The following is a 23127-nucleotide window of genomic DNA, read 5'->3' as shown; positions in this document are numbered from 1 at the left end:
TTTAAGTGTCGAAAAGTACGTGCAGTATGATACGCTAGGCATCGACGAAAAATGCCATTCATTCTTGGTGGGAGAAACGACATTGTCTTAGATGATGAAGAATTGGAGAACATAATGGTTGCTATAAGTAACAAACTCGATGGAATGTTCACAAAAATGAACTTGATTATCCAAAATGTAAACTTAGTGACTCAATGAGGTCGAAATAATATTGTACATATGTACATTGTAATGTAATATAATGTAAAGTTGAGAAAATGTTGAAAACGACAAGTCAATGTAAACTTTATTAAGAGGAAATAAAGAATGGCTGTCTGTCGATTTATTTGGAGTCCGAATGTTTACACACAACTTTCAATATGAGAGTCTTGCATATGCTTTCATTAGAAGTCTTGAATCGCATGCAACATCATTAAGTTCTCTTCAAGCTCTCTCTAAGCTGTCATATATCAAACCCAGAAAGGTTAAAACAATCACTTTCATAGCACTATATGCAGAAATAACCAACACTTTTCAGGAATTACGATGATAAAATAAATTTATTTGTGATATATGATATTGAACTCTTTGCAGAATGTATATATATGCATGGTATGTTAATCAATAATTTGGAAATATATATCAAATATGTTTTAATAGGATTAGCCTGATGCCCAATAAAATGATAAACATAAAATCTTAATGAAATGGAAAATGATATATTGCCTTTGATTTTATGTACTGAAGGCAAAAAAATATAAATATGCATACAGATGAGATTTTAGCATAAATGGCATTATATTTTCAAATATGATATGTCTATTTATAAAATGTCTATAACTATTAGTTGCCACAGTTACTAAAACCGACAAAAACATCCATGCTTACTAAAGTTAACTGTGTTTTCTATTACATACAATTTTCCCCAGGTACTCGATATACATATGATCATGAAAATCATGTTCAACTACGCGATTGTTCTTGACACGTGTGACTTTAAGTCCAAGTCTTTCGCAATTATGAACAAAAAATAAACTTAAGTAATCTTTTGAGAAATTATTTGCATATATTCTATAGAATAAAAAAGAATATTCTGTCATATGTATTTATTGTGTTTTGAGTAATTTCAGTCTATTCCTACAACTTTTCATAAAACTTTCATTTGTCTACACCAAACACTGATGCCGTTACGACTAACATTTTCATAAAAATATAAATTTGTAAACCAATATGGCGGTTATTAAGAGGAAGTGACGTGATCTGTAGATGGTGCTGCCTGAGCGAGCCATCAGTCGGACTGGACACACCTGACCGGCTTTGTTGTTGCCTAGCGACCGGATACTGTCAGAGAAGTTCTCCATCCAGAATAGCTCGACATTGGCTACAATGGTGGCCCTGTGGATAACAGAACAAGAAATTTTATTAGCAACTGACTGTTCTTGTATTATCAAAATATTTTGTTTAATGGTTTAATTCATAAAAGTTTTTTTGTTCTTTGATTGGGAAAATGTGTCAAACAGATACCTTAATCCCTTTTTGCTAATATTTATTTCAATAGATACAAAGTAGATTCCGTCTAATTCCTTGCGAAACAAGTTATGAAAATGAAGAGAAAGATTTATTGGAAACAATTGATATCAGCACTAAATTTACAGTTTGGAAAGTTAGAAATATTGCGAAGTACCGAAACAAGAATATTTTTAAAGTGTCCAATCTGCACTTGTTATCTTTAAAAGAACTATTCTAGAAAATATTCTAGAAAAAAGAAACTGTACAAAGTGTTATCAAATGCTATAGTATAGTCAAAGTATAATAATCTTCCTCTTTATATCTGTTATTTTGAAAAAGAGAGAGAATGAAATGTTTTAAAAATATGAAAGCTTACAATTTAATGAAAGGATTAACTACCTTATATATTTTGCTTGGTATGGGGTTACTTCAACTTGCTTACAAGGACTAATTGTTATTTGGAGAAATATTATCAAAATATTTATCTGAATTAACAAATTGTCTTATTTCCAATAAGCCTTGAAAAATAATTATTATAATGTAAATTAAGCACATGATGAAAATAAAAAATTAAGAAAATAATTATAGATGTATATAATTCATATAGATAAAGATTAATTGAAATTGCTCGAAAACTTGAAATGGAATTTGTTGTGGAGTACAAATGAAACTTAAAAAAGACGTAATTAGTATTCTCGAAATGTCAATCTTCTAGAAAACAAAGAAGTATACACGGGTTAGCATCATAATCTATCACTGTAGAATATTGATAATAACTACTATATACATGTATATATATTTTGAATTACTATGTACAGAACTTCATTTATTGTATGAAAAGAGAGTGAATGAGAAATGAGAAGATGGAAAAGATACGATTTAATTGTACGAGTTGTCTCCCTTATATGTACGAGTTGTCAGCGAATTTTTTATTTGGAGTGATATCAAAACTATTACAATTTTACAAATTTTCTTTTATAATTAAATTCAATATATATACAGCAATTGTAGATTGCACTGTAAAATAATGCGTTGATGGTAAATTAAACACAAAATTAAAAACTCAAATTAAGAAAAGTAATATCAAGGATTTTATATTCATATATTAATAATTATATTGATAAGTATTGTAAGGATTTGGTTTGGTTTGTTTAGTTTTACGTCCTATTAACAGCCAGGGTCATGTAAGGACGTGCCAGGTTTGTTGGTGGAGGAAAGCCGGAGTACCCGGAGAAAAACCACCGGCCAGCGGTCAGTACCTGGCAACTGCCCCACATAGGATTCGAACCCGCATCCCAGAGGTGGAGGGCTTGTGGTAATATGTCGGGACATCTTAACCACGCGGCCACCGCGGCCCCTCATATTATAAGAAAGAGAGGAAAAATATCATATCAAAATATGAAAATCAGAGTGATAGGCTTCTGTTGAAAGGAAAATATATTATATTCACATGTAATACTGAATAAAAAAAAAGTTCTTTGAATGGTGCATGCCTGATTGAAAGATAATATGTTACCTGAAAAATAGTTTCCTTGTTTCGTTTTTCGGTTTGTACCATCTCACAACCACTTTGTCTTTGTTGAGGTTCCATTTACGGCTCACAACTGCACTCTGAATTAAACAATATGACAATATTGTACAGTTTGTGGCCAGTAATTTAGCTTGTTCTCATATGGGAGCAAGTGGTGTGTTATCAATTATGTTGTCAGTGTAGAAAACCCTAAGGCATACTAAACTCTTAGAGACTAGTCAAGATCCCTTGGTGTGTATGTAAAATTGTTACAGTTCACGGAGATCCATAGTCCGCTAAAACTGACCATAATCACAGGCTCAAAACTCTGACTGATCGCCTGTTTATGGTCAGCTAGCTACTGCTCTTGAAAAGCCGTGGATTGTAGTACAAATTTTGTGACAGCAATTGTGAGAATTCTGCATGTTGGTTAGGAGTCAAATATACCTTTGAAGTTAAAGTAAAACGTTGGAACTCACTTTAATACATGTCACATTAAAATGAATCACATTAACGATGCTTTTTTTCCTTGACATGTTCGAGACGTCCTAGAATCAGTGTTTCGGAGCCATCTTTAAAGACCAAAAGTTAATTTTAACAGCCAATTAGAATCGTCGTATTTAACCGGAAATCTATCCCAGCTATCAGATTAGGTGTTAAAATTAACTTTCAGTCTTCAAAGATGGCTACTCATACATTGATTCTAGGACGTTTCGAACATAACTAAGGACATAGCATTATTAATATGATGAGTTGGGATGTGACATGTATTAAAGTGAGTGCCAAATGTTTTCTTTTAACTGCCAATACCTCTTTGGAATTAAACCTACACAAGTCCTACAATCGCTGTCGACAGATTTGTACTACAATCCCTGGCTTTTCAAGAGCAGTAGGTAGCTGACTATAAACAGGCGGTCAGTTAAAATTTTGAGCCTGCGATTATGGTCAGTTTTAGCGGAATAGGAGATCCCACACCCTAAACCTAAAGGCTTCACATAAGAAATTAAACATCAAAACTTTGACGCGGTAAAATCATTACAACGGTGAAAACCGTTGATATAATTATAAAAATGCAACACTTCACTTCACAAATTTGGTAATATTATCTATTACATACCCTGATATCATTGTTAAAAATTACTGATCGCACCAGTTTATTTTGAAAAATACTCCCCCCAGCCCCCTCCCACCCCGAAAAAACATTTTATTTCAAACCTTAATTATTGCATTCTTCAGAAGGTTATCGATAACAAAGTCAATGATATTTCAAAGTAATGCATGTTGTATCAAAATTAATGTTAAATGCATGACTATACAAATACGTTATCAATGCATTGTCATAGTTATCTCCCTTTAATCGCTCTCTCACTCACGTCATGCCTCCCGGCGCAGTGGATGAGTTCAACATCATCATGGCCGAATTCTTTCTCAAAGTAACCGATAGGTTTGTCCTGGTCAGTGGACGAACAGTCGGCAACACGTGCTTGGAGGTAGAAGGCATTAATTTTGTATGCACCTGTCGCTTTTAACGTCACTATACAAAAATAAAAGAAAAATAAATGTTTTGACTGATATTTGATATAAGCGCTCTAAATACACCTCTTCAATTGTCTTACAATAATATTTGTTTAAGTTTAAAGATGCTCCAACGCCGACAGAGCATAAATGATATTCTTCATTTGAACTATAATTAGTGTTTAATCGTGTACATATATGGCTAATTAACACAAAAAATAATACAAAATAATTTATTTCGCCTTTGGTGCATGCGCAATCAATACTTCATTCCATATAGGATATAGTGCCACGGAATTTTTCCGGATGCAATTAATTATTTTTCATATTTTTAACTTGAATTAAAATTAGAAGCTCAAACTTTTAACGGTGGTAATGGTGTGAAGTAAGTAACTTTTGTAACTGAAGAAAAATACTAAATCGTCTCCTCCTGTTTTTGATAGTGAAAAAAAAAACATTTGTCAGCGGTGGAGCATCTCTAATGAAACAATTAATTTGATACTGTATAACGTCGTGGATATTTTCGTTCGTGGTTTGCGGCTTTCAAATAATTTCGTGGGTAGAAATATTCGTGGTTGGTCAAGAGAACAATGGTAACAATATTAAACATGCATTGTTCATTATTTTTATATTCATAAAACAACGAAAATTTCTACACATCAAAAAATGTATGTGATTCAGTATATCCTCTATTTGACACATTCATAATTTGTTTCAGCGACATCCCTTCACAGCGATCATATTTCCTGATCATTTCTCTATACTCGTTTTCTACATATTAAAAAAAATTACAGTTGGATGAGATATCTGTTTTTTATGATCTACTGTATTTGAAACCATGGATTGTTACCCTGCTCATGTGATACCCCGTCATAGATAGTGTCCGAAGTTTGAATCTCGTACGGCGGCTTGGAGAGCTGTGAATGGACACCTAGGGCCTCAGGGAACATGTCTATGCATTCCTCCTTGAACCTCTTGGCCGAGAAAGGATAAGGTACGGCTACAGCATTGTCTAGTACTACAAATAGTAACACCACCAGACACACCATGCTTTCCTGTAACATCTGTAAAAAGTAGGGATACTATCTGAATAACCCATCATGATACACTATATGCGAATTAAATCAATAAGCAACATGCAGTTAGGTAGAACATTTTAAAAAATTGAAAATACTGGGGCAATTTATTGTTTATTTTAGATGTGTTTCAAAGTTATAATGTATTTTCTTAAAAAGGTCCTTTAGAGAGTTTATTATTTAAATTTTCAAAAAATTAAATAATAATTTCATTACGTTGTATCATAACTGTTACTTGACTTTTCATTGATGCGAAAACCTAAAATGTTGTTTGTATAGTGACCAAATCCCATTAGAATGAAACTAAAATGAAAAATGTAATTGAGGGGATACTTAACATCTGCCATTCAATAAGTAAGATGTGTATGTCTTAAAGGTTCAAAATACATTTAGGATGTTAAAACACGTAATTCTTAACCGTTTTATTTAAATTTAAACGTGACAATCAGGACAAGGAAACGATTCATTAATGACAATAAATTGGGTTATGATATATGCACACTAGGTACCCACGGAATCAAGCTTTGTGTTCGTTCATGATTGGGACAAATTATACCATTTATGATAAGGTGATGAAATTATAATGATGCACGTGATACTAAAATGGATTATTTTATGAATCCACATTTTGATAATTTACTTTTTAGGTTTTTAAAGAAAAATCATAAAATTTAATTGGAAGTTTTTGCCATTTCACTACATTAGTGAAACAATAGTACTATCATCGCCACATCGTCATTTTATGAGAGAACAAGCAACAGTTGAAAATATGATTGTTTGATGATAAAATAATTAGAAGAGATCAGAATTGTAAAAATTAAGTGAAATATTGACATAAGTAAATAGTGCTTTTCGGTAAAACCTCACCAAATCGTTTGTCAGTAGTGATATCAATGACAGTCAAAGCGATATATCTGGTGCCATCTATTCTCACCATTAGATAAATTATTGTTTTTGTTATGTAACACCTCAATACTATGGATACCAATCGCTTACCTTTATCCGCTGACGACTGAAGCTTGATCCTGAACCAGGGATACTAACGACTTGCCACTTAAGCTGCTATGGTTATGTGAACCACATTACATCTACAGTGTGACAGTCATTTGTTTGTGACCCAGAGTATGAACCCTTAATATGTTTCCTATAGCCGATGGGTACAGGGATGTTTGTGTGGAAAGTGACTTACACCTTGGCCGAGATCTAAATAACAGTTTATTTTTGTCTTACGTATTCCCTGTAAAGAAAACCTCGCTCATACCTCAGTTTAGTTAGATACAGAGGCAAAAGGTCTTAGCGAGTAGCCCGTGGACATGGCAGAGGTGCTACAAAGAAACAAAGAAGAATTCATTACAAGTATAACTGGATACGCCCCTTCTAGTGACGTTTATCACAGCGGTTGTCATGGTGATGGCTTTGAAAGAGTTACCGTTGTCCAGGCGGTTTCCTCGGGCGAATATATTTGTTTACTCATTGAAAAATAATGTTTGAAATTGGGTTGAATTATAACGAAAACAGAGAGATGTTATATTGGAACTATTATATATGGGGTACTTCTGTGTGACGCTGCCTTGAGGTTATGACATTGAAACACGACAGTGTACAGCCAATATGATGAAATACAAATCATTAGCAATATTAGATCTTACATGATATATATCATGCGAGCCACATTCAGACAATCAGGAGACAATATGAAGACAGATGGCGCGACCTTGTGCAACAATCAAACAAATTGCTGATAATGCTGGCATCAACATTCGAGGGTTGCTTTTCATCTTTCTCATTATTCAGTTGGTTACCATAAATATGAATAAACGGTAGGTGGGACGCAATAATATTGTGTGTGTAGGCAAGAATATATCACTGATAGTTAATTGTCAGGTTTACTATTGCGTTCACATGCAATAGTATTGTGTTCGCACGCAATAACTTTTTTAATTTTCATGTCTTTAACCAACCACCCTAGAAAATTTAAATTGTGAAAAAATATATTCAACTAGATTTGACACCTACATTTTCTAAAATGATACTTGATCAAATGTGTGCTTGCATTATAGATGTGTCGTAGTCTTGACGTGTAATTTGTTGTGCAGCTTGTCAATTTGACACAATATTCTCAAAAAAAAAAAAAACATATTTCCCTTGCAAAATAACCACATATGTATACAAGATACATTTGCTCCCACCGTTTGTTTGGCTGTATTCGACTTTACAAATATGTATTCTAATGTTGGTTGTAGATCACATCATGTATAATCAAAATGTTCCAATTATATAATATTAGTAAGTCAGCATGAAAAGAGGACCGAGTTTTAGGAAAATATATTCGATATTGTATTTGGAGCAAAATTGACACATTTTTGATAAATCAACAATTTCTCTCAAACCTAGACATCTCACATTTATCGGATTCTTAAGGAAAGAAGTTATGTAGGCTTCGCCTGTTTTTCAATCCATTTGACATAAGATCTCGTCAATTAAATGTAAAAAAAAATCGGATGCTATTATAGCATTGAATAGGTACATTCGTATTAATCGAAATAACTGCATCTAAGCCATATTGCACACAACCGCCATTTATACGCCATTACGCGTCAACATAACAGAACTAACTGAAGTTTTAAATGATGTTTATGAACTGTTTTTCTGCATTGTTTTTCTTCTGGTTAATTTTGGATTTCAACATTACTGTGATTGACTATTTTATCACTTATATCTTATTAATAATCGTAAGACTGTAGCCAATGTTGCAGTTACATGTACGTACAGTTCATACGCAGTGTAGTGGTGTCTCTCCGGGAGCTCTATATTCCATTCAAACGGAAAATCACGCACCGTAGATGATCATACACACAAACCACGAGAGAGAGAGAGAGAGTGGGGGGGGTTTATATCATAAGCGATAATGTCATTTACGTTGTAAACATGAAAAAATAAACGGTCATGGTACATTTGCTGAGAGGAAAAGAAATATGCTAAAAAAGTGACATGCGATGTAGTGTATGCAGTATGACCCCATATGGCCCCAGGCAGTTTTTCTGTAGCGTGTTAAAAGTCAGTAACATCACATACCATGTAGCTTGCCATATAATCATTTGTGTTTATCCCATTAACACCACACGACCACATTATCTTCGTTTGAAAAATAAAAAGAATGGAGACGAAATGGGATTAATGAGTAGATATGTACAATATAAGATGATATGATGAGGGTATTCTAGTATATGTATCCGAACGGAATACCTGGAGCAGTTCCAACCAAAAATTACAATCAAGCACACGGCTTTGCAATGATATAATCTTTTAAAGCATCATCACTGTTACGGTTAATTGCGGAAGGCATGCATGTACTGATACAGACAAAAGTCTCATATATTTTTTACTTTATTCATTGATAGAGAGAAAACTGATTGAATACAAATTGAAAAAAATACTTTCGTCATGCACTTATACCATTAAATACCAATACTCGTACAATTTATTTTTTGATTTATTTAATTCTTTTCTTAGATTTCTTATAAAAGAACACAATGCATATCTATCAACAATTTGAATGCACCTCTTCATCTAACAGTTTGTATATAACACACAAGTTGGTTTTTACAATTTATTGGTCAAGGACTAAAGCAGCTCAGTGCGATATTCCCCTTTTTCATATTACAGAGTTACCTCCCTTGATGGTAGGTATCCATTGTGACGTCATATTTGTGAGCGAAACTCTCTGAAAAATATGACGATATGCTTACATACACATCACAATCAGTACCTACCCGCAGAAACGAGTAACTCTGTAATCTACAAATACAAACATCCATATTTACATAACACTCAGCTCGGCTTCATTGCCTTTGGTTTCACAAGGGATTAGTCGTATTGAAATATTTCATACACTGGTCTCTGTCATGTTCTGAGTATCGGATAAAACATAATCAACTACAGAAATAAGCATATTTTGATTTTGATTTGTGCGACAAAGTTCACATTTACCTTCTACGTATTTGACATTATACGTGTGTAAGCACAGCATTAGATAAGGTTTGTATATGTATAATTTAATGAGATTAAACATGTTTTGATTATACAACCATACATTATTCACCGCAATTTAAAATTTAAAATTTTGATATATTTACAAAATCTGTCGATTTTAACAACCTCAAAACATAGAGAAACAAACGAAAATTAAAAGGTGGATAGTGGTTTACTTATATATTTCATTTGTACCAGGTATTTAAATAAATCATTTAAAACCTCAAGATAAAAATATATAAAATAAACAGTCTGAAGAGCTCCCTTAAATGGGGCGAAAGCGCTCACTAGTCAGTCGTTATTGTTTTTATTTCTTATATATATATATACATAGGGATCAATTAAACACGATCGATAGGACACTACCAGGAAAAAGGTAAATAGATCATTTCTTTCGTATTTGAAAAGGTATTTTACACCACTGTGTAAACCATTAAAACATCTTCAATAAAGGTGTAACATGGTATGGAGTAAATTAGTACTACATATCTAATGTATATACTGTGTGTATATATTCCGGATTTGCATATTACAGAGTTGATTGTGACGTCATGTTTTGCGAGCGTAACGTCACACTTTTCGGAGAAAATGACGTGAATTGCGCTCACAAAATAATGACGTAACAATCGATACCTTCCCGCAAGGGAGCTAACTCTGTAATATGCAAAAACGGAATATATATGTATCGATCAATTCGTATCTCTATACTTTTTCTCGTTAAATGGGTATTCATACTTTCTGTAAGAGAAAGGAAAAACATTTTACAGCGAGAAACAGAAAAGACAGAAATAAAATATAAGTTTTAGGCAGATATACATATCAAATATATCAAACTTTGTGGTTGAATGAAATGAAACGATTATGCTTGTGACAAAATCTAATGACGTGGAATTTCCATTTGACGCTGTGGCAGGCCTTTTTCTCCTTACGCCTGTCTTTGTATTTCGTAGACAATGACAAAAGGGAATTCATGCTCAGAATGTGACTGGAAATCAGTTCAATATTTACCGACATGCAGCACCTGCGCACACATTCGGCGACTAACAGCACAGAACCAACCGAGACATTTCGATGGAGGTGCTAATATGGCTTTCAATGACCCAGAATCATTGATAAAATTTTATCTTAAAACGATACCAGTCAGAAGAGTTGCCATACTGATCACGAACGTTGAGATACCGTAAAGCGTGTTTGCACTATTTTCTTTTGTAAGTGATCCAGTTGATACAGATCGGCGCGTACTCATTTCAGTCTGACATGCTATCCCGTCATCCTCTGCTGTATCTGAAATATGGCGAATGACTTCGGAGTGGATACCGACCCAGTACGTCTGTTCGTCGTCCACAACTGTTGCACTATAATTAAAAGTAAATACACATTATTCAAATCAATAAAAACGAAACATTGACATTTACCACAGATAATAAACATCAGAGGTTTGATTATTGAACCACAACGTATTCCGTCTTTGCATATTACATAGTTAACTCCCTTACGGTTAGGTATCGATTGTTACGTCATTAATTTGTGAGCGCATTTCACGTCGTTTTCTTCGAAAAGTATGACGTTACACTCGTAAACACATGTCGTAATAATGGATACCTACCCGCAAGGGCAGATAACTCTGAAACATGCAAATACAAAATATAATAATGGCATTTACTATCACTGAAATATTATGTTTTTTTCTTAGAACATTTATAGAAAACGATTAACTTACTTTTGATATTGCCTATTGTTACACTTACTAGAATCGAATCTGTCTCTGTTCTGAAGCAGCAACTTTCCACGTGGCTTCCATCACCTCATCTATGCCCCAGTTGAGGTTCGTTATTGCGCTCTGAAGATATCAAAATGGAGTAATTAAATGAGAATAAGTTATAATAATTGAATTACATAGATACATATCTGCTTTTATGGACCACGTATGCTAAGATAATGCACCGGTGTATCCAATGAATAAAATGATTTTATCATATTCATCCAGTCATTTGATAGATTATACTTAACATACAAAACATGTATACGAAAGGGAAAACCAAAAGACAACGTCAAGATCAAAAGCCAAGTTGTTTTCTCGTAAATCAAAGATATGTCTGAAGTCAAACAGAGACAAATGAGATATGTCTGAAGTCAAACAGAGACAAATGGTCCCAGTGTACACATCGTTCATAGAAACGTCACACATAAAAATTCATTGGTTGTGTAACATTATTATTCCATAAACAATGTATATCTATAAGTTTTGGAAATATGCATATGAAAATAGGCGAAATGTGATTATTAGTGTTCTTAGCATATAGGAATCAATAATGAAACTGGAAAAAGGTTCAGAATCACTGAATTCAAACTGAATTAAATGAAAAATTGCACAAAAACAATGGTTAACGTTGGTACATACGTTTGTTCTCTGGAAACAATTGACAGGTTTCATCTTCCTCGACCCTTGTAGATTGGTGAAACTACCGATAGGCATGTTACTAACAGGGTTCCCTGGACGTGGGCACTCAGCACTTCTCGCTTGAATCATTAAACCTCTAATTCTGCGTTTACCAGTTGCCTTAACAGTGACTTGACAAAGAGAAAGTAAAAGTTATTGATTTTTTTTTTGTAAAGCAGTTTTTCAATAACGAATTTTTAGGTTACCCGATGTTTATACCACTACAAAAATAGACAAAAGAAATGTGCAAACATTCTTTTTCTAACAATAATGAATGTAGGTACATTTCATGACCACAGGCATTACTTTTTGTCATTATAACATTACTCCTTAACGTTCTATATGGTACATTTGTAGTATGTCTGATACAGATTTCGCTATAGTCCAACATTGGTATTCATATTTATAAATGATGCTTGTTTTTATTTTTAAGATTTTTTTGTCGTTTTTTTTTCCTTTTAATTTCAAACATGTAATTTTAATTTTGAATATCCTTACCTATAAGTTCCATGCCTACTCCGTGCATGTTCATGCTAACACTGATATTATAGGGAGCTGGCCCTCTCTGCGGAAGTGACGTCAGTTGTGATGGAATCATCTTCTTGCAGTCCATCTCTGTTTCTCCAAATGGAAATGCACTGGTTAGTGTAAGCAGTACCAAGGATAGGATCGAAATGATCAAACGTGCTGGATCAAACGTCATAATTTTGGTCTGAAAAAAAATGAAAATATTTCAATAATACTACAGTACTCCATGATAAAAATGCACACAAAATCAATTTAGTGGAGATAACAGGTTGTACTAACTACTTTCCAATTGTTTTATGTTGCTTATTTCAAATAGTTATTGCCCTACTCGTTCAGTACTTGTTCAATAGTAGTCTAGTACATGTATTTATTCGAATAGCTAATAGTCCTCCCATTTCAATTCACCCGCCTTAAAGGACGATCATATGTTCCCCTGTTTATCTTACTCCTATGTTGGAGTCGCTGTTTTGACGCAAGTTTCAAAATATTTAACTTTTAATTCCGATGATATTTGTATATTTCTTAACAAATACCTTAGTTGACTTATGTATACAATATCTTCTTATGGAATCGTAGATGAAATATGAGAGAACTAATGTTACGGAGACGATGGTACTAGTGGATTACCTAAAATAACCATGCCACTATATTAATAGCCTGGGGAGTATAAAACAATGTCCAGTGATAAGACTACGGTAGACTGTTGACTAACGATAACAGTGTGTCATATCCCTACAGGTCCATTAACCTGTCATCCACCATTACTATTGACTTGGAAACATGACAGTGTTTACTTGTTTACTCCGAATTGTATTTGTACAACATTAATGAAAGTAAAATGGGTTATGTTATTCCTGTGCCTTTTTCATTTTGTACAAAATTCAACATTACTCTTTCATCATAATCCGTCAATTGTCAAATGCGCCTTTTGACGTTGAAATTTTATTGTTTTTGTGGTACAGGAACCGATCTTGGCGCTATAATTAAATACATCGTCGTAAGGTTAATTTAGGATTACATAATATCGCATCAAGGTATCGCTATGACTCGGCAATTTTTTTTTTAGTTTTTTTTTTTTTTGCAGTTATATGATGAAAATTTATTTTGAGAGTGATTGGGTGGTGTAGCGGTTAAGCCGCTTGCCTTTCACCTAGCTGACAGGGGTTCGATCCCCGACATGGGCATGAAAAGGTTAGGGGTCACCTGCTCGATCACTTGGGTTTTCTCCGGGCACTCCGGTTTCTCCCACACTAAGACCCCCCGCCCGCTTACATCCGAGTCATCGAGAGTGATTTGCATAAGTTGTATAACTTGTTTCATAATCGATGTAAAGTAAATAAAGTTTAATTAAATTTAATTTCAAACATTTCAGACATGTAACGATACTAAATTTATTCCTTTAAAGGTTCTAACCCGTCAGAGAATGGTAATTATATCTAACAAAAAACAAGAGCAGACCAATTATTATCATTTTTACTGACTGAAAAGTTTAAACTTCTTATTTCACTTCAGAATAAAAGTATTTTATATTTAACAATTAAAGGATTGTTAGATTGCATTTATTGGAGATATAAATGCAATCTGGGTGGCAGATAAATAGAATAGCGCCCGTTACACATTTTACTTTCTAGTTCAAAGTAAAACATAATTTAGATGCGAGTGAACATTTGAATTTCCCGCTTCAGCCATTTAACCTCAACAGCCAATTTCAATGTGATAAAAATAGTCCCTATAAAAAAATTGAAAAGACAACAAAATTCCAATGTTTTTCAATAACTTATCAGTTTACTTTCAATCATCCAGACACTTACAAGATTTTTTATAGTTTCATAACCAAACTGGTTCATTTAATTCCAATGTCAATTTTCCCGCGCCAACTAACATGGTGTCAGTAAACAAGACTCACATCCATTTATATAGATGTCACTACACCAAGTCTAGGCTGCATTTATTGGCTCATAATGCAGATCACGATTATCATTAGAGTAATGGGAGTCGCTGTGGCAAAATGTAAATATAATTAAATGCATCCCGAAAAATATGAATAGATACAGATTGCGCAGACAACAAGAGCAAAGTTTTATGTGTGCGTTAATGTTTATTATACATGTATATATACGATTCAAATGTATAAAATAATAAATATAGGACGAAAGGTACGAAGTTACTTGCTGATATAATGCCTGTCGGAAATATAACCATTGCCGAACGATAAGGAAATCGATGTACCGTAGACATTGTTTATTTACATATAAGTATTTATTATTTATTTTTGTGGAGGGGGTGGTTTTTGATTGTTTGTTTGTTTGTTGTTGGTGTTGGGTTTTTTGTTTTTTTTATTGAGAAATGCAATATTTTTATTTCGATGCCTTTCAGCGTAACCCTCTTCCTTCGAAATTAAAGTCGAAATTCAATCCCCAGTTACTGGTTATAAAACATCAAAAGAAATATGTTTTTTATCAACAGAAGATGCACTATAATTGCTACAGAATCCGTTTAAATATAAATCGTGAATCATTCAGCGTACTGGTAGGTCTGTGCCCTAAGGGGCTATAAGTTTTGACCTCACCCTTTTACACCAGTGAAGTATGACGCTCCTATTTAGGTACATTTGTGAGTCTGCCAAACGCCTACAGTAGCTTAAGCTGCTGTCTATCTGGTAGACTCTTTATACTATTTCGTTATTTCATAATATAAACGTTAAAGTATATTAAAAGAAACCAAGCAAAACTGAAATAGGTCCTGTCTGCATGTACATGTATGCAGTGGGTTGCATGTGTAAAATGCATGGTGCGTATTTTGAACATTTCGAAGGTACTAGTAACTGACTACCTTCCTATCTGCTACCTACCAAGACACAACTGGAAATTCAAAACTTTTTCATGACTTTCAAACTCTTTATCCTATACCTACGCGCAGTTTATGTAATTTGATTTTGTTCACTTCGATAAACAAATAAATTAGGGATAGTGGGAGATATGCATAATAAATATTACATCATGAAAACTAGTTTTACAGTACAAACCTGTATTTTGCATATACTAATGCCGGTACTGTAGATTACCCTGGTCAACTTGATTGTATTACAGAAATAACCATAAATATAATTATTTGTGAATCCGGACATAACTGCTCAACAATATCTTAATAATACCATTCATTTATCATTTCTAATAAGTTAACATTTTTATCGCCTCTTGTGGTTTTAACGCAAGTTTAAAGTTTCTCTATTTTTCATAAGTGATAGTGATCATGTGGTTAAGTGATTATATAAATGATGAAAGAAAATTGCTTATTTCTGAATTATCATTTTGCATTTTGATTTCGAACTTAAGTTGATTATTTATAAAATTAAAATAATTGTAATGATAAAATATACTGATCATTAACGCATAATATATAATCAATTATCTCACAATTTATATACAAATATCAATCAGCCAATTGAACTACTTACCTTGTATGAACTGACTGTCGGATCTACTATAACGTTATATGTGACCGACAAGTTTACCTCCTATATAAGAGCGTCGCGACCACACAGACAACCATCATAATTTATCACTGGCGCGCTTTGTAGGGTGCAGTAGTTACTAATACATCAACCTCCATAATGACCTCTGTCAGAGGTCTCCCCTCCCCCACCGTCAGACGTCAAACTGGACATTCATGAGGTCTCGCTGGACATTACATAGTTTACAAAGGTCACCGTAAAACACCAGATTATGCACAAACACCAAAATAATTATTAATTAAGATGCATCATAAAGTTCAATTTTGTTTCGCAAATGTCAGATCTAGTGTGTGAGTTTTAAATCTGAGTTGGAGATCAATGTTGATCAACAAAGAATCATTATGAAGCTTAAATTCAAATAATTATTAACCATTTCAATTTGAGCAATGATTAGGAAGAAAGTATATGTCTTGCTTGAGGTGTTGTTTTTGGCTCATATTATAGGTGAAAAGACCAAGTTCATCTTAAGAATATGCGTTTCCTTCATCAATGGAGACATTCATCATGAAAATTTTCCAATATAAGTAAAGTCACGTGATAGGAGTTTGATTTGGCTGAAATAACTTAAACCTTTGATCTATGTTATGACGACTTGGTCTTTCCAAGACTCTAACGTATTTGGAGTAAAAACCAATGTATCCAAATTGATTTGGTTATGTCTTTATGATATATAACATGTTGGTACAATGTAAATATATCCATATAAGGAATACCACAGAAAACTGAAATTAAATTCTCGAAATATCACTTAAGTCATTACGAGACAGTACGGGGTACTGAATTACCGCGGGTACAATAGTGAAAAAAAATCAATATAATAGGGACAAATACATCTTCTTTATACAATAAAATCACAAATGTAATTATATCCATATAGATATCGATTTTTCTTTTATTTACATGGTTTTTTTTCTTGCTGCGCATCAATTTGGGTACACGTTATATGGTGAAACTGTAAGTTTTATGGTTATCAAAAGATCTAACAGTTCATATACGTACTGCCAAAACAAAACCAAGATATCAAAATAAAGTTTGTATGCAGTTTTTTCTCAAGACATGAAAGAAAAAGGTGAAAATCGCCATTAGAGAAATATGCATACATCAGTATCAATTTGGGTACAATTACGTTATACCCCCATTTAACCAATATTCAAGACGTATGGTGCCATTCCAACAATTATAATGAATAGTTCTGTTTTCGAGTCAAGTTAGTTTGTTTGTTGTTGCATTCTTAATACTATTCTTCCTCGAAAATGACAAAACTACATGGTTGTTTAACTTCATTAAGTTTTACACGCTCTAAGCATGTATCATGACTGGATTTTTTTCTGGTTTTGACCACACAAGATGTCGTTCATCAAGGACACTGGGCAGTGGTCTTATTTATAGGACACTAAATTTTACGGGGTCAAAATATCGGTGTGGCTCCGCAGAGGTTATTCACCCATATACATATTATTTATATTATCTAAAACAGGAAAACGGGCTCGTAAATATAAAAAAAATTAAAAACAAAAGATGCTAAAGCAAATGTTGTCAAAACTTCATGCGCTGTCTGTGATATATAATGACAGCCAATTTTTCGTTTTCAAGAAAACAACGTAACGAATGTGTGTTTTACCTTTTTTTGGAATTCTATATTGAAACATAAGTAAGACTGATGATAATGGGACACGATTATAACATTTCGTTCTAATTTACTCACGTTTACCTCACGAAAACTTATTATATTTTGGAGACTGTTGTATATTCCTGTTTCTTCTTGTTATGGTGGACTCTTATCACATACGCTAATAATTCCACACAGGTTAGGGGTCAAACCTTATATACCAAACCAAATCAATTTTCACAAATATCTCGTTATTACATATTCAATGGATAAATCTCTGAAATAAGTGTTGATTGGAGACGGACCCGGAAGTCAAGAAACCATCAACCCAACCTAATGACAAAAATTGATGAATGGCAATATGAAAACATGTTCTGAATTCAGAAATATTGAAATATTTCGGTAAAAGATTTTTGAAAAGGTAAACGGTGTGTAAAATTTTAGTTCAGAGAAAAACGTGCATGAAACATTCCATCATATGCTTTGACATTTCCATTCGGTTTTAATCATATTAAAATTTGACTATAAATTCAGAAAAAAAATGGTCAATAAAAATGCATTTAATTTCTACTCACAATTTCGGTAATTGTGTTGAAAAGCAAACCGAAGAAATCACGAAAACACTCATTTTTATTTTAGAAGTATATGCTCTAAAGTTGCACGTCTAACAATCAATATCCTGGTAATACCGCCCTTGTCCTCCGAGCCAATTCTTTGTTTCTCGGATCGATGCCACACTGCACCTTGACCAACTCTTAAATCATGTGTTCAAAATGGTATAAAATCATGGCTTCTTGACAGAAAGACATAATCACGATAATATACATGATACTCTTTCTTGATGATTTTATATTTATGTTACTATTACATTGTGAAAATACAGATTGGGACCATATGTGCATATCAATAACTGGAAATTATGTGTTTTAATCAATTTTGTGACTTCACGTTTTTCACCACTTGGCCCGTTTTGCATTTGTCTGAACAAGACTATTTAAGCCATTTTCCGAAGGATTATTGCGCATGTGTTATATTTTTGTCCGTTTTAAGACATATGAAGAACACGGCGTTGTCTGTGTCGGTCATATCCCGTAAATACAATGGTGCATCACAATCGGGGAGGTCGAACTTTAGAGAGGCACTCACCAAAATCTTCTGGTTTTGTTTCAATTCCGCACATCATTTAAATTTTTTCTTTTTTTCATTTTGTATCCAAGAAAAAAAATGAAATGCGCTTTCGGAGAACAAAAATAATAACTTATACGCAGTAAACTATTATAAGTGTCGGTAATATGTGTTCGATGTATTGCTGCCATTAGAACACTCTTCATTGACACTAGTTTATATACAACTAGAGTAATTGTATTCTACAAAGCAGTTGAAAACCTGCATGTACTGTAAAGAAGGGAAGATGATATTAGAAAATTGTTATACAAAACCTGAAAATAAGTTTATAGTATTGTTAATTACATGTAATATGGTTTTTGCATTTTATTTTTTTCGCTGAAAACTAGTAAGAACAAGTTTACTAACACTCGACATATATGCTAGATCTGAATCGAGTGACTCCTCATAAAATAATGTTTTCTTCCATAGAAAAATATATATGTCAACGCACGACTGTAAATTATATCTTCCTGTCAAAATTGCTACTATGTGTGGTAAATCCCGCGGGCGAGACACCGGAAGTAGACTAGTTTCGGCTCGGTTGTGTCATCCGGAAATTTTCTACCGTTGACTCATTGGTTTGAAATACATTTCAAGAAATGGGGATAATTTGACTTTGGCTTATTTGGCTTCTGTAGATGCTGATATACATCATTTTCAAGGTCCTTTCTTTAACTACCGGGTATATAAATTGCGGACATCATGATTGTTTTTACATGATATCAAGTATGATTAACACGAAAATTAAAAAGGTCAAAAAGTTGATGCCACTTAGGCTTTTATATTTGGCAACTATCTTACTGTATACGCTTTATGGTAAGACTGGACCAGTTTTGAAAAGAGTTGCTTGTTTGATATACAAAGAGAAGTTTGCAAAATAAAGTTTGATAGACTTTCAGGCATGTAGCTACCATAGACACCCGTACTCTCGTGTAGCTACATCATATTTATGTAAAGATAAAGTTTAAGCTCCCCTGGAAATGCATCTTGACCGGAAATGCTGAAACTGTTAAAAAAATCCACAGAATTAACATATGACACAATTCGCTTATTTCGAGGTTGCGATAGAAATTTTGGTCCAACAAGAATTACACGGAAGTGGATGTGTTGCCTGCACAGCATCACAAAAATACTAATTTACAGTTGAAAATATTGTTAATAATTAGGTGAAGTTATCAAGTTCCGTAACTCTTAAAAAAATTGATAGATTTTGATCAGTATCGAAGCCATCTACAATCTCCTTGATATAAAGCTTTATACCGAATTTGGTTGAAATCAGACAATAATTAAGTACTCAAGTTATCGAGTGAAAACCATGGATTTATCTGTTTTGACGAATTTTTAAAGTCCTGTAACTCTTGCAAATATAGATTTTGACCATTATCGCAGTCATCCGAGATCTCTGATATAAAGCAATAGACCAAATTTGCTTGAAATCGGACAATAAATATTTTAGTTATCGAGCGGAAACCATGGATTTATCTGTATGTCTTTGTTTATGTTGATAAGTTATTAGTCTATTAGTCAACGCTACTACAAAGCGTTTTGACCATTGTTTACGTGGATATTGTTGAGTCACGTGTTTTTAATAATTACCCTTCACAAACATTATCATGCTTTTTTGACTAAAACAAATGGGGGACATCCTCGTTTGATGTTGAAAAGTAACACAACATACTAACTACACACTATTAATCTCATACACCGATAACGTAAAACTGTTGTCAACAACCAACCTCGGCAATTTTCGTCACGTTACACAAATTTCCGAGGTTTTCCGGAAAAGTCAAAACAACTTCGTGACTTGAAATAAACATAAGTATTTTAGCTATGAGAATTCTTATAAAACGCTTCAAAATCAAATAGCTAATGATATTTTAGTTTTAATAAAGCTGTAATTGTGTTTGTGGCCTAATTAAAGTTAATCAGCTGTACATCTGGCCATTAAAGTATGAATTATGGTATGGTTGGCTGAAAATCGGAAAATAATAACGTTAGTACATGTATCATCCGGTATTCAGCTAACCATACCATAACAGTCAGTTCATGTATTGTACCTGTCGATGGTTTTTCTCCGGGTACTCCGACTTTCCTTCACATACAAACCTGTCCCTCCTTTACATGACCCTGTCTGTTTATAGGACGTTAAACTAAAAAAAAAAAAAAAACTGCGTACCTGGCAAACCCCACACTTGTGAACCGAACTCGGGACGTACAAACCTGGCACGTCCTTACACGTACATTAACGATATTGTAGCTTGAAGTGAGGGAAGGGGCTGGTACTGTGGTAACCATACTAGACTCACTCTTTTGTTTGGGGCTGAACTTGTTTAAAATATTTTTTATTATTGTCTCCAGAAAAAGAAACACTACAGATAGTTATGTCGCCATGTCTTGGCCTGACAATTTCTTGACACCAGCCATAAGATTAATGCCAATACGACAGACATTCGGACCGTTGGATTTTATTGGTTGAACGTCCTAATAGTCAGTTGGAATTTTAGGTCGTGACATGTCTAGGTGGTGTAGGAAAGTCGGAGTACCCGGTGAACTACCACCGACCTGCGATCATTATACCTTATACCTGAAAACTATCCCACAATGGATTAGAACTTATGTGGTACTGTATCGGGACATGTTCCCACTTGGCCACAGCGGCCCAACATTTATACCTACTTGGTATTTATGAAAATAAGTTTATACATGTACATATTTAAGGTTAATTAGTATTACCTCTCTATATAAATATGGAAGAATTATCTTCCGCAGTTATTATGCCATTGAATGTTTTAAAAACTAATAGTTTCACTTCCTAAACCTGACATTCTGGATTTTAAAGTCACGTCAATAAACTCAAAGAAATACTAGCCATTGACCTACGGTCAGTATATTCCAACTTTCCTGCGTGCCAGTGGTATCGTTATTTTGGAATATCTTACACACTCTATCGGTCACTGTTGTCTTTCATGATAAATCGTAGCATATATTCATGTTTGCGTATGTGTTCTTAGGAAGCGGGGGGGGCAGGGGGGGCAACTGCCCCCCCGTTCCCCAGGACGGGGGGGCAAACATGTCTTTTTGCCCCCCCATTTTCGCCGACTGAAATTTTCTAAAAATGCTTATTTGAAAGAAAAAAGGGTCCTCCTGCACATTTTTCGTACTTCATTCTAGAAAATTTTCCGCTGCGCGGCGCATTTCCTAAAACGTTCAAGCACATAATGTCAATTCAATACACACAAACTAGACTAAAAATGTCCATCAAGGGATTCTATGTACTATTTAAAAAAATGTCTCTTAAAACATCAATTTGTTTATGTCTTAGCGAGACAATTAATTCTTTTTTTTATGTTACACAACAATGTGCCGATGGTGTGAAGCCGGTATATTCAGATCGAGTAGGGTTGCATAATGTTATGACGACACAATTATCATTTCTAAATGCAGGTAGCTTTAAATCGAAAAATTACCATGTTAAGAACGCTTTATAATCATTAAACTTTATCGTAAAACTCATCTCAGCCATTCTAAATCGTAATTTTTTTCCCGGGGGAGACCCCCGGACCCCCCTAACACCAAATTCTCGCGCCTTTGGGCGCTCGCAAATTCATCATATGCATCGTAAAACTCATCTAAGCCATTCTAAATCGTAATTTTTTCCCGGGGGAGACCCCCGGACCCCCCAAACACCAAAATCTCGCGCTTTCGGGCGATTGCAAAATCATCAAAATACATAAAACTCATCCCGGGGGTCACCCTCAGACACCTTATAAAACACCAAAATCTCGCGCCTTCGACGCTCACACGCTAATTTGGCCAATTTGCGTATTCGTTAATTTCCTTTTACCGACCCCACTGTCTATAAATGTGTACAAGGATTAAATTTAGTGATATATGAAAAATGTACATTAAGCATGTATACATTATATGGTTGGGAGTTGAATTAATCTCCTCCTGTAGGTGTGGCGGGGGGGGGGGGGGGGGGGGGGGTTTTACAAAATATTGAAGACCTTTGCCCCCCCATGACGTTTCATCTTCCTACGCCACTGCGTATGTGTTCTTAACAAAATATCAAACTTATATTACAATTAGCCAGCATGTTATGTTATTATGATATCATTAAAGTTTGATCAATTAACAATCGTAGTTTTCTGTTTTGTCTGACATTACATAACGTAATACAAAACTAATCTTAAACCCTGATTGGCGCGGTATCACCGACTAAAATATTCTTATTTATACCTGATATTT

At 33.9% G+C, this 23127-nt stretch overlaps 2 protein-coding genes across 2 annotated transcripts; both read right to left on the bottom strand.

The window, feature by feature from the left end:
- Positions 1–273: 273 nt before the first annotated feature.
- On the bottom strand, positions 274–6667 carry LOC138326318 (putative defense protein). The gene is made up of 5 exons (XM_069272437.1): positions 6586–6667; positions 5364–5577; positions 4372–4532; positions 3005–3099; positions 274–1374 (listed from the first exon to the last, which is right to left on the bottom strand). Exons 2-5 carry the CDS (start codon positions 5575–5577, stop codon positions 1182–1184), a joined length of 663 nt encoding a protein of 220 aa, XP_069128538.1. The 5' UTR covers positions 6586–6667; the 3' UTR covers positions 274–1181.
- Positions 6668–8960: 2293 nt separating this feature from the next.
- On the bottom strand, positions 8961–16141 carry LOC138325408 (putative defense protein Hdd11-like). The gene is made up of 5 exons (XM_069271066.1): positions 16047–16141; positions 12560–12773; positions 12023–12192; positions 11370–11461; positions 8961–10976 (listed from the first exon to the last, which is right to left on the bottom strand). Exons 2-5 carry the CDS (start codon positions 12762–12764, stop codon positions 10742–10744), a joined length of 702 nt encoding a protein of 233 aa, XP_069127167.1. The 5' UTR covers positions 12765–12773; positions 16047–16141; the 3' UTR covers positions 8961–10741.
- Between the last annotated feature and the right edge of the window lie 6986 nt (positions 16142–23127).

The sequence above is a fragment of the Argopecten irradians genome, chromosome 6, assembly GCF_041381155.1.
Source record: "Argopecten irradians isolate NY chromosome 6, Ai_NY, whole genome shotgun sequence".
Lineage (NCBI taxonomy): Eukaryota > Metazoa > Mollusca > Bivalvia > Pectinida > Pectinidae > Argopecten > Argopecten irradians.
This window is presented reverse-complemented; position numbering and strand designations above follow the sequence as displayed.